At 47.8% G+C, this 15,984-nt stretch overlaps 1 protein-coding gene across 4 annotated transcripts in view; it reads left to right on the top strand.

Moving 5' to 3' along the window:
• Positions 1 to 15,984, top strand: part of PAX7 (paired box 7) — a 151,049-nt gene that overhangs the window by 87,934 nt on the left and 47,131 nt on the right. For all 4 annotated transcript variants that reach the window (XM_033159465.1, XM_033159463.1, XM_033159464.1 and 1 more), the window contains exons 6-7: positions 12,533 to 12,698; positions 14,545 to 14,741. In XM_033159465.1, the coding sequence (XP_033015356.1) occupies positions 12,533 to 12,698; positions 14,545 to 14,741 (363 nt within the window). The remainder of the gene's footprint in view (positions 1 to 12,532; positions 12,699 to 14,544; positions 14,742 to 15,984) is intronic.

The following is a 15,984-nucleotide window of genomic DNA, read 5'->3' as shown; positions in this document are numbered from 1 at the left end:
TGGGCAAGAAAATTTGTATGCATGATTTTGGCTTGCAAGACACACCCCCAACAGTACCCGCCCTACCCCATTCCTTAATGAGTTGCTGTTTTAAACATGATTCCTGATTGGAACAAGGCAATCCCAGAGCAGTAACTCGTACAAAGAGACAATTCTGTGTGAACAACCTCATCGCATGGTAGGCAAAGATGTGGAAGAAGATGTCCTCATCAGCCACCTGGTGCAGGTGAGTGGAAGGAGGCAAATCTGAGCAGCAACTTGTACAGAGACACATTGGGCAGGCTCTCTGGAGAGTCCTGCTGCAATCATTGCAGAGACACTGCAAAATGACCCACCTCCAGTGGAGGCTGATTGGAATGAGAGCACTCCAGCAGACACTTATGCAGAGAGGGGATGGGCACACTCCTCTGATGCCTGGTAAATCTGCAGCATGTGTGTACTGGGAACTGATTGGAGCATCCATTCAGACCTTCCGCAGAGAGACAACAAGATTACTTGCCTCCTACATGAGCTGATTGGACAAAATGCCAGACCCAATCAGTAAATCATGCAGAGATGCATCAGGCAGTCTCCTTTGTTTTTGGTTTCTTAATAAATAATTTTTAACAATATATTTCCACACACAGTTTGGCTGTTGCTGGCTAAGTGCTACTGATTGAAGGGGGGTGGAGAGGCAAGCAGCAGTTTCTCCGCTGTGTGGAGAGCTGCTGCTCGCCCGTCCCACCGCCCGCCCCCGCCAAAGCCTGCTTTAGCGGGAGGTGGGGGGTGGAGAGGCAAGCAGCAGTTTCTTCGCTGTAGTGGAGAGCTGCTGCTCGCCCGCCCCGCCCAAGCCTGGCCAGCGCCCCCTCCATTTTGGCGCCCTAGGCAATTGCCTAGTTCGCCTAAATGGATGTGCCGGCCCTGGCTGCCTCCAGAACATAGCCATCATGCTAGTAGCCAGAAAGCCTTCTGGTTCATGAATTTGCCTAATCCTCCTTTAAAGCCTTCTAAATTGGTGGCCATCACTGCCTCCAGTGGGAGTGAGTTCCACGGGTTAACCCTGCACGACATGAAGAAGGACTGTCTTTTATCTGTCTTGAATCTTCCAACACTTAGCTTCATCAGATGCAAGAGAGGGGAATTCTCTCTGACTCCTTTAGTTTAAGAACGGACTTCCAGAACGGATTAAGTTCGTAAACCGAGGTACCACTTTATGTAACTTTCGTCACATGCTTCAAGGCTCTCGGGAGCAGTGCCCAAACTATGGATTTTATCTTGAATTGCTCCATACGAAGATGGCACCCCCTTTCTTTATCTGACAGCGGAGTTTGCAAACCCCCACCCCACCCTGGCTACCACCATCCAAGCCAATCCTCCAAGGCCCTTCGACCACTTCTGTTTTGCCAGAAGGCTCTCAGCAGCTGTTCCTCCACTTGCATTCTTGATGGCTTTCTCATTCCGTCAGGCTGGCACGACTGGTTTCTTCCCACCACTTCTAAGCCAGCCGCCCCTCTCCCTTCCTCCCCACCACCCCCCACTTGTAAATTTTTCTGCGTATCTGAGCAGATCTTTTTACTGGCTCTCGAGAGCTACAAATTTTGAGCCCGTCAAGTTCTTGATGAAGACGGGAGGGAGAAAGCCAGGGGTGGGAGAGAGCAACGCAAAAGCAATTTAGAACTTTGGTGAAGAAGAAAAAATAAGTCTGGCAACCTTTTTTTTAAAAAAAATATTTTTATCAAATTTCCAAAAGTTCCACGTAAAATTCATATACATATCATTGACTTCTCATCCCATTTTCCGTGATGTTTTTCTTACCTGCCCCTTTGCTGCATCCTGCCTTCCCTCTTTTTTAACATAGTCGTAACACAATAATCTTTAACTGTGCTGTTGCTCATAGTTCAAAACCTGCTCGCGGATTCTTCATGTCGTAGTATTTCTTCAAATCATCCGAAAAAGGTTTCCATTCTTCAAAAATGGAGATTCTCTTATTTTAGCTGTTAGCTTTGCTGATTCAACACAATCCATTGCTTTACCGGTTCTTCTTATAGTGGGAACTTCTTCATCTTTCCATTTCTGAAAAAGTCTGGCAACCTTATTTACTGTTTGTTACTACAAAGGAATTTCAAAAATAGACTGGAAAGAGAAGTTGCTGAATTGCAACTAATTACCAAACTTAAAACCATGGAGAGACCTGGTCTGAACAAAGACATTGTATTCTTATCTCATTATACATGGCAAAGCTATCTTTAGCCATCTCACCCCTTGCCTTTTCCCGTAAGACCAATTGCAGTCGTTAACAGTCGTCAACTGGTTTGCCACACCTATCAGCCAATCACCCATTCCCACCACCCTTCTGAGTAATACCCCTCCCCACCTTCTCACTATATATAAGGGTATGGTGACTTCTGTTTCAGTGTATCTGAAGAAGTGTGCATGCACATGAAAGCTCATACCAAGAACAAACTTAGTTGGTCTCTAAGGTGCTACTGGAAGGAATTTTTTATTTTTTATTTTGTTTTTACAGTTTGTTTGTTTGTTACATTTACATTCCACTTTTCCTCGAAGGAGTTCAAGGCGATGCACATGATTCTTCTCCTTTCCTTTCCCATTTTATCCTTCCAACGACCCTGTGAGGTGGCTTTTACTGAGAGGCAGCGGCTGGCTCAAGGTCACCCAGTGAGTTTCATGGCTGAGCAGAGATTTGTAGATCATAGAATCGCAGAATTGCAGAGCTTGAAGGGGACCCCTGGGTCATCTAGTCCAACCCCCTGCAATGCAGGAATCTCAGCTAAAGCAACCATAACAGATGGCCACCCAACCTCTGCTTAGAAACCTCCAAGGAAGGAGTGTCCACCACCTCCCGCGGGAGACCACTCCATAAGAGCTCTTGAATTTAATTCTTTTTCTCCTTTCCCCAAAATTGATGAGGTTTTCAATTGCATTCCACTAAGAGACAGGCAGAGGTTCCCATCAGGTGTGCCATGAAAGGTGCAAAGGTAATAATTATAATAATAATAATAATAATAATAATAATAATAATAATTTATTTATACCCTGCCCATCTGGCTGGGTTTCCCCAGCCACTCTGGGCGGCCTCCAAAAGAATGTTATATACAATAATCTATTAAACATTAAAAGCTTCCCTAAACAGGGCTGCTTTCAGATGTCTCCTAAAAGTGTGATAGTTGGTTTTCTCTTTGACATCTGGTGGGAGGGTGTTCCACAGGGCGGGCGCCACTACCAAGAAGGCCCTCTGCCTGGTTCCCTGTAACTTGGCTTCTCGCAGCGAGGGAACTGCCAGAAGGTCCTCAGCACTGGACCTCAGTGTCTGGGCAGAACGCACTCCAAAAAAATTCTGTAAGAACACCAGAAGACCCATGCATGGGCTCACTGTCCTCCATGAATTTGTCAAATCCTCTTTTAAAGCTATCCAAGATGGTCATTGTACCTGCCTCTTATGGGAGTTTAGCGCTGCTCTTTGTCAAGTACAGTCATACCTCGGATCCCGAACACCTTTCGAGTCAAACATTTTGGCTCCCAAACGCCGCAAACCCGGACGTGAGCGTTGCGGTTTGCAAACGTTCTCTGGAACCTGAACCTCCGATGTGGCTTCTGTGCCTTGGCTTCCAAATGTTTTGGAAGTTGAACGGACTTCCAGAACGGATTGCGTTCAACTTCCGAGGTACCACTGTACCGCCTTTTGTCTGTCTTGAATCTACTTGGGTCATCCAGCTCATTCTAGTCCAGGGGTCAGCAACCTTTTTCAGCTGTGGGCCGGTCCACCATCCCTCAGACCATGTGGTGAGCCAGACTATATGGGGGGGGGGGAATGAACGAATTCCTATGCCCCACAAATAACCCAGAGATGCATTTTAAATAAAAGCATACATTCTACTCATGTAAAAACACACTGATTCCTGGACCATCTGTGGGCCGGATTGAGAAGGCGATTGGGCCACATCCGGCTCGCGGGCCTTTGGTTGCCTACCCCTGTTCTAGTCTATACTGACATGGCTTCCATGTAGGGTAGAATCTCTCCCAGCCCAACCTGGAAAAGCCAGGGATTGAACATGGGATCTTCTGTCACTAAGCCACAGCCTCCTCAAATGGCTTGGATGGACAGGAGACAGGAGCTGAAGGGTGTTGGGGAGTGGATAATCACAGCCATACCCTGTTCTAAGGTTGCACAACTTTTCAAGATGATGCAACCGAAGAATATACAATAATAATAATTTGGGATGCATTGCAACCATCAATGCAGATCTCCAGGTGTTGCCTTTCAGCTGGACCAGAGTTTCCCAAACTTGGGTCTCCAGCTGCTTTTGGACTACAACTCCCATCATCCCTAGCCTGCAGGACCAGTAGTCAGGGAAGATGGCAATTGTAGTCCAGAAACAGTTAGAGAGCCAAGTTTGGGAAGCCCTTTGGTTCCCTTCCAATTCTACAATGTTTTGATTCTGTTATTCATCTGTACACATACCGGGGTGATGCTTCAAGGTTTTATATTGGAGTGACTTAAGTTGTGTTTTCTGTGAAGTTCCATCATACTGACAGAACTTGCACCACTCCCTTGAAACTCGTGTCTTTTGGTTTTTCCTAAATGCTCGGTTTTGGAGCGTACAGAACAACTGCTCCTCCTTGCTGTCCTTCTCCAGAGAGACCCAAGGAATCAGTTCTCCATGGCCTACTCAACAGCTTTCTCGCTGATTGGCTCCTGCCAAAATTGACTTCCTTCTCAGTGGCTCAAAAGCTCCCCTTTCATGCTGATTGACCAGCTCTGGGACACTGGAGACTGGGACGCTGCTGCAAAATTAGCAACGAGTCTTCAACCCTCCACAACTTGTGGTGTTGGAAAGTCCAACGTGTTGGCCGGTGAGCTCAAGGCTTCAGCCCTTGCCCTGTTGCTACAAATGTAGAGAAACCAAGATGACAGATCATTTCTGGGAAGACGAGTCTCTTCTCTGTTTCCACTTAAGCAGCTTGCTTACCCTCACATCGATCTTCCCTCAACATCAAGTCCTCATTAAGCTAAGGAGGCTCCCAACGGGACTTCTCTTCTCCCCCCCCCCCGCCCCCCGCCTTGCAAGAAGATCTCCACCTGACCTCCCTTTCCCCCTCCTTGCCTGACAAATTGTGGGAGGTGACCCAGAGCCGGTCTAATTTATTCCAGCCCCATCCCAGCAGGGAAGTGTCTGTGCAGCTGCTGGGTTGGGAGAGAGCGGAAACAACTGTCGACCACACCTCAGGTCTCCCTTGCATCGGGCCGAGTGCGCCCTGAACATTGGCACATGTAACGTTTTGCTTTCCAGCGTCGCACTGCTAAATTGCTATGAGAGCTAGAAGCCCTCCAGTTAAGTCACGGGGTGAAAAGGGGTCAGGAAGTGAGAAGTTTCTGACAATGGCTCCAAGTTAATGTACAAAAATCTGAAGTGCATTATGATTTCTAGCAAGGAGAGAATTTGAGGGCAGGGGAGGTCCACAGCAATGTTTAGATTTGCCTCCCAGCTTTCTACACTCTATGACAGCCTGGATAGCTCAGTTGGCTAGAGTGTGGCACTGATAACACTAAGGTTGCAGGTTTGATCCCCCGTACGGGACAACTGCATATTCCTGCATTGCAGGGGGTTGGACTAGATGATCCTCAGGGTCCCTTCCAACCCTACAATTCTGTGTGGAACTGTTGGGCTTTTCATTGCCATTGCCTTGACTCTCAGATGACTTCACTTGCCCTCAGTGATGGTTGTCTTTTTGTCAAAACTCATTGGCTGACATAGCCATCTGTGACACCATCCTGCTTGCTTAGGTAAAGGTAAAGGCACCCCTGACCGTTAGGTCCAGTCGCGGATGACTCTGGGGTTGCAGCACTCATCTCGCTTTACTGGCCAAGGGAGCCGGCGTACAGCTTCCGGGTCATGTGGCCAGCATGACTAAGCCGCTTCTGGTGAACCAGAGCAGCGCACGGAAACGCTGTTTACCTTTCCACCGGAGTTGTACCTATTTATATACTTGCACTTTGACGTGCTTTCAAACTGCTAGGTTGGCAGGAGCGTGGACCGAACAACAGGAGCTCACCCCATTGCGGGGATTCGAACCACCGACCTTCTGATCGGCAAGCCTAGGCTCTGTGGTTTAGACCACAGTGCCACCCGCTTGCTTAGTGACTCCTAATAGGCTTAAATTTTAAGGGTCTCTTGGGCCAAATGGGAAGGGAAAACATAGCTGTCATGGTTAGAAGCTAGTGATACCCTTCTCTTCCACCACGAATCAGCCTGATCCTCTTTGAAATGGCTTTGGGGAGAGGAAACCTCTGAAAAGGAGCAATGTCACCCACACCCAGTTGATGAGTTTTGCACTGAGGTGACAGGGCTATGTTTTTATAGGCAAGTTTCTTCAGCTAATGATTTACACCTCCTCACCCGAGGAGTTTGCCATCTGTTTCTGGCAGATGGCAATAACAGAGGTCAGAGCAGAGCGAAAGCTGGGAAGGAGGAATCTTTCAAATGGAGTCTGTCCTCCATGGTTGGGACAAGAGTTTGTTTAAAACAGTGTCTTCATTCCATGTATGTATCATATTTGTGGGGGGAGGACCCACCTGTGTTGGGGAACAGAGCCTGACGTCAGACTTCAAAGGGCCTTCAGCAGAGTGATGCCATTGGGCACCTCACCCCAAACACAAAGCCCTGGTCGCTGGATCTAAGAGATCTATGTGGCCCTCCAGAAGGTTGAAAGGTTGCAAAGGCTTCCCTACCCCTGCTCTTCATCACTGTGCCACCTGTTGGCTCGCCAGGCAGACAACCAATGAGTGAGGCAGGAAGTGACATCACCATGGCCTCTTCCTCCTCCCCACCACAAGGTTTATCTGAGTCAGAAGCTGGTGGGGGGGGGACAGTGGGTTTCAATGGTGAGCAGAACGAGAAGGTCTGGGGGGGCCGGGGACTCATATCAGTGGGATGTCCATATCTACACCAGTCATGCCCCTCCTCCCTGCCAAAAAATAAAATAAAAAGAATTCTGTTGTTGTTGTTGTTGTTGTTCAGTCGTTCAGTCGTGTCCGACTCTTCGTGACCCCATGGACCAGAGCACGCCAGGCACCCCTATCCTCCACTGCCTCCCACAGTTTGGCCAAACTCATGTTAGTAGCTTCGAGAACACTGTCCAACCATCTCATCCTCTGTCGTCCCTTTCTCCTTGTGCCCTCCATCTTTCCCAACATCAGGGTCTTTTCTAGGGAGTCTTCTCTTCTCATGAGGTGGCCAAAGTACTGGAGCCTCAACTTCAGGATCTGTCCTTCTAGTGAGCACTCAGGGCTGATTTCTTTAAGAATGGATAGGTTTGATCTTTTTGCAGTCCATGGGACTCTCAAGAGTCTCCTCCAGCACCATAATTCAAAAGCATAATTCTAGGAGTTGTCATTTGTTAAGGGTTCTGAGAGTTGTTGTATTGCAGGGAGTTGTGCTAGATGACATTTGGGCCCCTTCCAACTCTTCGGATGAATGAGATCCCTCTTCCCCTTCCCCCAGAGCAGTTCAATAGCCAACACTTCTTCCCAGGGAACTCTGGGAATTGTAGCTCTGCGTAAGGAGAGTATAGGGGTCTCCTCTCAGCACCCTTAATGAACCACAGCTCCCACAATTCTTTGGGAGAAGTCTATTTAAAAGGGTGTCCTAATGAATGCATTAAATCTATGGTGTGAGTATGGCCCATGTCATCATTGGTGGAAGTGGTCTTTCAGGTAACACTGCCCCCCCCCAAGCCAGGAACAATCCTATGGGGCAAGGGGGCCAGAATCCCTCTGGTCTGCCTCCTCACTCCTCTCCCCCATCTTCCCAGTGCGAGTTTGATATCTGAAGGAATTGACACTCACTCTGGGATTAACTCTCTCTCTCTCTCTCTCTCTCTCTCTCTCTCTCTCTCTCTCTCTCTCTCTTTTGGGTAACCCGATTCCCCTGGCAAGAGAATCTTTTTAGTGGCTGATAAAACCTTCACTGTGGTGGAGTGGAAACAGGTTCCCTTTGATGTGGGTCTTGCATTTCCCTCTTGACGCTCAATCCTGTATATTTTAACCGCCAATAAACTGATTTATAAGCACATCTCTCTTTTTTTCGTCCCCCCCCCCCCAAAAAGTCTCTCCAGCCACCTTTCAAAGAATTGTCGAGAGGGAGGGGGATATTGCCAGCGCAAATGTCAGGGATGTATTTTGAATCTTCTTGCGGGAAGGAAGACAGGTCCCTTGAAAGCCCATGAAACCTCTATGATTAGTGGCAGTCAAACAAATAAAGGAGCTGGATGTGCCCCAAAGGACTCTTGCATCATAGCATATCTGCCTCAGTTTCATGGAGTTATCCAGCTAGCTTCTGCTGGAGAAACAATCCTTGGTTTCGTGGTTCCTTGTCCTTAATCAACAAGGTGAAAATCCTAACAGTATTAAATCCAGTTACCGTAATGGCACAAAATGATATGAAAATCGCCTGAAATGTTTCCAATGGGTGTAATGAATCTAAGGAAGGGCTGTAGCTCAATGGTAGAGCATCTGCTTTGAATGCAGAAGGTCCCAGGTTCAGTTCCTGGTACCTTCAGGTAGAGCTGGGAGAGAACCCCTGTCTGAAATGCTGCTTTAAAAGGAAGTAGAGTTATGCTGAAGTTTGCTGGGGACAGTAAAGGCAAGTGATGGTCTAGTTCAGGAATTTGGGCTGCAGGTGTTGTCAGACCTCGGCTCCCATCAGTCCCAGCTGCCGGCATGGCCAACTGTCAGGGTGATGGGAGAATTAGACTGCAACAACATCCAGATGGCCACAGGTCATGGTTTTGACGGAGATTGGTAGGGGCAGTAAAGCCAAATGACAGTCTAGTTCAGGGATGGAGAACCTGCAGCCCTTCATTTGTTGCTGGACTCCCAACACCCATTAGACTTCATGGCAAGTGGCCAAGGGTGATGGGATTTGTGGTCCAACAATAGCTAGAGGACCACTGGTTCTCCATACCTGAACTAGACCATAGCTTGCCTTTAGTGCCACCATTACAACTCTGACTGCCACTTGCCTTTGCTACCCCTAGCTACCTTCACAACAGCTGGAAGGCACCACGTTCCCCATTCTCACCATAGGACTAGGGTCTATGGGGTAAGCAAGCTCGCTCTCTTGCTTGTCAGTAACCTGCTGGGAATGCATTTAGCTTGTCAACCGCAACACAAACTTAATACACCTGCTTTGATGGAGATGTGGAGTCAGCTGAAAGGGTTTGAGTTCCGAGTGTACAGTACACATAACCACCTGCACAAAACACACACATAGGTCAAATCCCTGACCGCATTGCCAGGCAGACGTCCATTAAATGTGGACCAATCCACACCCCTGCGTCCGTGTGTGAGAGTTGCTGGTGGAAATTATCCCTATGGGGCAAGAGTGTAATGTAGCCCTCAATCTCCAGAGAGCCGCAATTTAAATTAAAGTCCTCATCCATTCACCCAGTGACTGCAGATTCAACGAGACTCCTAGCCCAAGACACCTGAGTTTACAGTTTCTTCCATATGGGTGCACCTTATGGGTGCAAAGTAGATGCTCTGCCACTTTGCTACGGCCCCTCCATGTACTCATGAAAGCTCCCAGGTTCAGTCTGCTGCTGGGCATTTCTCAAGGGGACAGGACATAGCTCAGTGGCAGACCACTTGCTTTGCATGCGGAAGGTTCGGATCCCAGCAAGCAACCCCAGGCTAGGCTGGGAAAAGGATCCCTACCTGAAACCATGCTGTTTTTATCTATTGCATGCTGTTTTTATTTATTGATTTGTTTTACCTTGTGGGCTTATAGCCGAATAAAGTATTATCTATCTATCTATCTATCTATCTATCTCAGTGTTTTTCAACCTTTTTGGGGCAAAGGCACACTTGTTTCATGAAAAAAATCACGAGGCACACCACCATTAGAAAATGTTAAAAAAATTAACTCTGTGCCTATATTGACTATATAAAAAGTAATTCTCTTGAATTTTTCAATTTTTCCCACGGCACACCAGGCAACATCTCGCGGCACACTAGTGTGCCGCGGAACAGTGGTTGAAAAACACTGATCTATCTATCTATCTATCTACCTACCTGAAACCCTGGAAATCCATTGTTACCAGCCAGTGTTGACAAATGTGAGCTAGATGGACTTGTGGTCTGATTCAGGATAAGGTAGCTGTTCCTGTTTAAACCAACATTTTTATTCCAAACTATGGGGACTGGAAACTTGCTTCATTTTTAAAGAAGGGGCCAAAACTCAGTGGTAGAGCATCTGCTTTGTTTGCAGAATTTCCTAGTCTTTTGCAGCATCTCTAGGTAGGGCTGGGAAGGATTCCCTGTCTGAAATCCCAGGGAATTGCTGCCAGTCAGTGTAGACAGTGCTGAGCTAGATGGACCAAGGGTCTGACACCTGTATAAAGCAGGTTCCAATGTTCTATGGATGGGGAAGTGACAGTGGAAGAGCATCTTCTTTGCCTCCAGGAGGTCCTAGGTTGCAACAGACCCAACATCTCATTTAGAAAGGGGTAGGGTGAATGTGAGACTACCAAAGAGACAGCTAACTTCCCCTGCTTCGTCTTCTCAACATGCTCAGAGTCGTCGACCAAACCTTAACTAGAAACACACAGATCAGGCTCCCCAACTCAACTTCTCAACCGCCCCTTCAGCTTTTAGGGGTTTTGTGTTGTTATTCAATTCCACCTCTCCCCCCCCCCACCCGCCGCCGCCAAGCCCTCTCCTGTTGCTGTGAAATTCAATCAGGTCTCCCAGACCTCTAGGCCCTGGAGAACTCTGGCAGCTGCATTCTCAACTGTCTCGAAAGCTTAGCCCCGTCCCCTTCTGAAACCAAGATCAGCCCTGAGAGTTTTTGGATTCAATTGAAAATGGGTGTTTAATAAATTAAAAAAAAGAAAAATAGACACAGATTCCAGCTGGAATACATATGATACAATTTGATTGGCTCGGATAATTGTGCACCAGGATTTACGAGGAGGGGAAATGGAGGAGGGGAGCATGTGGAGGGTTTCTTTAGCCACGATTCCTACATTGCAGGGGGTTTGACTAGATGTTCTTTGTAAGGTACCTTCCAACTCTATGATTCTAAGTCGGCTAGCTTTTAGTTCAGTGTCGTACACAAAGGAAGCACGGATTGCCAGAAAATAATTCAGAAGGGCAGAAATAGCCCTGATAGGCCAGAGTTGGCTCTGCTGCCCATCCAATAGGATTTCCAGGGACCGATAATAAGACAGTGGTCAGCCACTGGCAGACAGGGGCCAAAGGAGGGACTTCCTGTCTGCTGGCCTGCTCTGTCCTGACACCTAGTGGCCAATTTTTGTTTTGCACGGAGCCTGTGCAAGAATAGGCTTTCAGAAAAGATGGTTCTGAAGGGTTGGAAGATGGTTTGCGACCAGGGCCAGATTTAGTTTTATTGAGGCCCTAAGCTACTGAAGGTAATGGGGCCCTTTATATGTCCAGCTGTCCTTTGTCAACAACAAATTGTCAGTGTTTTTTTTGTGTTGAATATATGCTATGTGGTAATTTATGGACCTAATAGGTTTCTAAAGCCATTTGCACATAACAAAATATGTATTTTATCAAAGTAATTGTTGCACTGAAATACAATTAAGAAGTGTCTTGGGGGGAGCAATAGTGGATGGTGCTGTGGGCTAAACCACTGAGAGTTGGGCTTGCCGATCAAAAGGTTGGCGGTTCGAATCCCCGTGACGGGATGAGCTCCCGTTGAACGGTCCCAGCTCCTGTCCTTTGTCAACAACAAATTGTCACTGGTTTTTTGTGTTGAATATATGCTATATGGTAATTTATGGACCTAATAGGTATCTAAAGCCATTCGCACATAACAAAATATGTATTTTATCAAAGTAATTGTTGAAGTGAAATAAATGAAGAAGTATATTAATACAGTGATACCTCAGGTTACATACGCTTCAGGTTACATACTCCGCTAACCCAGAAATAATGCTTCAGGTTAAGAACTTTGCTTCAGGATAAGAACAGAAATTGTGCTCTGGCGGCGCAGAGGCAGCAGGAGGTCCCATTGGCTAAAGTGGTGCTTCAGGTTAAGAACAGTTTCAGGTTAAGAACGGACCTCCAAAACGAATTAAGTACTTAACCAGAGGTACCACTGTACAATTAAGAAGTATATTAATAGTGAAATAATTATTAAGCTCTAACTTTAAATGATTTTTTTATTCATAACAAACTTAATAATGCAAACACATTGGCATTTGGCAATAATAAAAGTTCCTTTAGAAACACAATTTATCAAGACTCATAATTTTTTTGGGGGGGGGGGGGGGCAAGAGAATGGGGCCCTAAGCTATAGCTTGTTTAGCTTATAGGTAAATCCGGCACTGCTTGTGACAGGTGGTGATGGCCCCAGGGCGTCAGATCACTAACTCTCTTCACAATGACAATGCAGAGGGCCCATAGCTCAGGTGACGGAGACCCTTCTTTGCATGCAGAAGGTCTCAGGTTCCACCCCTCGGCATGTGTCTTCCCCCATAACTTCCTGCCTTCCTCTCTCCCTTCTCCCAGGTGTGGTTCAGCAACCGACGGGCACGGTGGCGCAAGCAGGCTGGGGCCAATCAGCTGGCAGCATTCAATCACCTGTTGCCGGGGGGCTTCCCTCCGACTGGGATGCCCACTTTGCCTCCTTACCAGCTGCCAGATTCAACTTACCCAACCACCACCCTTTCCCAAGGTGGGTGCTGAGGGCTTGGGTGGGAAAGTGGGTTGTTTCGATGGGTGGATTGATGGATGGCATTGATATCAAGCCTTTTCCTCCAAGGAGCTCAAGGTGGCAGGCACGGTGCCAACCCTCCCTCCTTGTTTAATCCCCACAACAATCCTGTGTGGGGGTTTAGGCTGAGAGGCAGGGACTGGCCCAGAATCACCCAGTGAGATTCACGACAGAGCATGAGGATTTGAACCCTGGTTCTCCCAGGTCCTTGTTTGACTGGTACAGAGTGGGCATAGCCAGAGCCAATGATAGCTGAGTTCTTCAAGGGGCAACACTGAGATACGGGGCTTAGCCACAATTCCCCTGGTCCCACTCAGAGCAACCAGCAATTTGGGTTGTCTCCTGCTCTGTAAAGGGACGCGGGTGGTGCTGTGGGTTAAACCACAGAGCCTAGGGCTTGCTGATCAGAAGGTCGGCGGTTCGAATCCCCGCGACGGGGTGAGCTCCCGTTGCTCGGTCCCAGCTCCTGCCCAGCTAGCAGTTTGAAAGCACGTCAAAGTGTAAGTAGATAAATAGGTACCGCTCTGGCGGGAAGGTAAACAGCATTTCTGTGCGCTGCTCTGGTTTGCCAGAAGCGGCTTAGTCATGCTGGCCACATGACCCGGAAGCTGTACGCCAGCTCCCTCGGCCATTAATGTGAGATGAGCGCCGCAACCCCAGAGTCGTCCGCGACTGGACCTTATGGTCAGGGGTCCCTTTACCTTTACCTTTTACCTGCTCTGTAGACTGGCGGCTGCAGGTTCAATCCCCGGCATCTCCTGGTAAAAGTCTCTTCCAGCCTTTACCCTGGCATCCTTCCAAATCCGCAGTCCCTGTTCCCACCTTGGGGGCAAGGAGGAAGGAGTTCTTCGTGCATTGCCAATGGCTCTCGGTGGCTCTGTTTCTTAATGGCCCTAGCAAATTCCTCTGCAGCTTGTATTTCTTGCTTCACAGCCCAAATAATCAAAATTCTACCATTTATTAATTTCTAGGCTTTAGAAGGGGGTCCCATCCAATTCTATAACATGCCCCCCCTTCACTTTAGCAACGGGGACAGCTTTCCACAGCTGGGCATGAGAAAATAACAGGAGGTTTCTAACAGAATTGAGAGCAAACGAAATATAAACAATCCTTCCAGTAGCACCTTAGAGACCAACTAAGTTTGTGATTGGTATGTGCTTTTGTGTGCATGCACACGAAAGCACATACCAATAACAAACTTAGTTGGTCTCTGAGGTGCTACTGGAAGGATTGTTTTTATTTCGTTTCAACTACTGCAGACCAACACGGCTACCTACCTGTAACTAAAATTTGGAGCAGTATACATCAAAGCAGATAGTTTGCTTCGGTTTAGTGCTAAATTGGTTTTCCCTGAGAAAGGAGCGGGGCAAGGGAGAAACCGCTTAAACTCATCCCTCGAAAGCATGGGCCAAGCAGAAAACTGGATAGCTCAGTTGCTTAGAGAATGCTGCTGATAATGCCAAGGTTGCAGGTTCGATTCCCATAAGGGACAGGTGCATATTCCTGCAATGAAGGGGGGTTGGAAAGATGATCCTCAGGGTCCCTTCCAACTCGACGAATCCATGATTCAAATGCAAGTGGAGAAGGGGAAAGGTGACAGGCAGGGCCACCCGCTGGACTAGTTGTAAGAAAGAAGGTAGGGCAATGACCCATTCACCCCAATGGACCAGACTGCCCCTTCAACAGGTGGTGGAATATGATTTGGGCCTCAGGTCAAGGTGGCGCCTCCATCATACCAGCTTTTCCCCCAAAGGAAAATAGTGATGGTCAGCCACCGCTTCTAACCCGATGCTTCATTTCCCCACAGATGGGGGCAGCACTGTGCACAGACCCCAGCCTCTCCCACCATCCACCATGCACCAGGGAGGGTTGGCTGCTGCCGCCGCAGACTCGAGCTCCGCCTACGGGACCCGACACGGCTTCTCCACCTATTCCGACAGCTTCATGAACCCCGCAGCTCCTGCCAATCACATGAACCCTGTCAGCAATGGCCTCTCTCCCCAGGTAGGCTGCTCGCCTGTGTTTTGCCATCGTCTCCAGCCTAAACTGTAGGCAATGCGTGGTTTTTGTTCATTTGCTTATTGTTTAAAGCGAGGATAGGCAGCCTGCAGCCCTCCAGAAGGTGTTGGATGACAGCTCCCATCAACCCTATGCTGGCTGATGGAATTTGGAGTCCAACAATACTTCGAAAGCTACAGGTTCCCCAATTTCTTATTTCCCCCCATTCTTCCCCAGAAGACTCCCAGGGTTGCTTACCAATATCAGAAACGATTCCCTTTCCTCAAGCTTACAATCTAATAGCCACGGCACAAAAGGAAAGGGGATTGGAAGGGTGGAGGAAAGAAGCAAACCCAGTTACTTTATCTTATGCAGCTGAGGCTAAACTAGTTTTAGATCTGTGGAATTGCCAGGTCACCCAGTCAAAGACGGAAACGGAGCCCTCAAGGAAGGAAAGAAGGAAGGAAGGACTTTTAACAAAGTGCCACCACATATTTGAGGACATCCCACGATGTCTGCTTAGCCCTGATTCTGTTGCAATGCAGATGCTGAGTAAAGGCCCTCTTCAGGACTTTGGCTGGCTGGCACAGCTGGTTTTAGGATTTGCTGTTGATCTCCAGATGTAACGGTCAGCCTTGCTTTTTTGTGATTTGTCTTGAAGGTTTCCCCCCCCCCATAAGCTGCTTTGAGGAGTGACTTTACAGACAAATTAATCAGTGAATTCCGGTGTTGTATTTTGGAGCGTCTGCTTGAAAACCATGAATGAATAGTTCCGGGTACTCTCTGCTAACCACAACAGTGGGAGACGAATCGTAGATACCAACATGCTTTGTCCATGCATCTTCCTATTGCAATATGTTATTAGACAAATCTGCATATTTTATTTATGGATGCGGTGGGGGACCTTTTGTCTCCCAGACATTGTTGGACTGCAATTCACATCAGCTCCACCCAACATGGCCAATAGTCAGGGATGATGGGAGTTGTATTCCAGCCATATCTGGAGGGACACAGGAGGACCCCCATTCTTGTATTAGAAGAAGTCACACGAGTTGTGATGGCGGTAGCCAGGGGCAGTAAAGTTGGAAAGGACCACCAAACGTCATCTAGTTCAGTCCACTGCAGTGCAGGAATCACAGCTGAAGAATCCCTGAAAAGCGCTTTGAAGGGAAGTCTGTGCCATCCCAATTAGTTGACAGAAAGAAAACACCTTATATTTTCTTTGGGCCCAAACAAGTTCAAGGTCCAT

This window comes from Lacerta agilis, chromosome 8 (assembly GCF_009819535.1).
Source record: "Lacerta agilis isolate rLacAgi1 chromosome 8, rLacAgi1.pri, whole genome shotgun sequence".
NCBI lineage: Eukaryota > Metazoa > Chordata > Lepidosauria > Squamata > Lacertidae > Lacerta > Lacerta agilis.
This window is presented reverse-complemented; position numbering and strand designations above follow the sequence as displayed.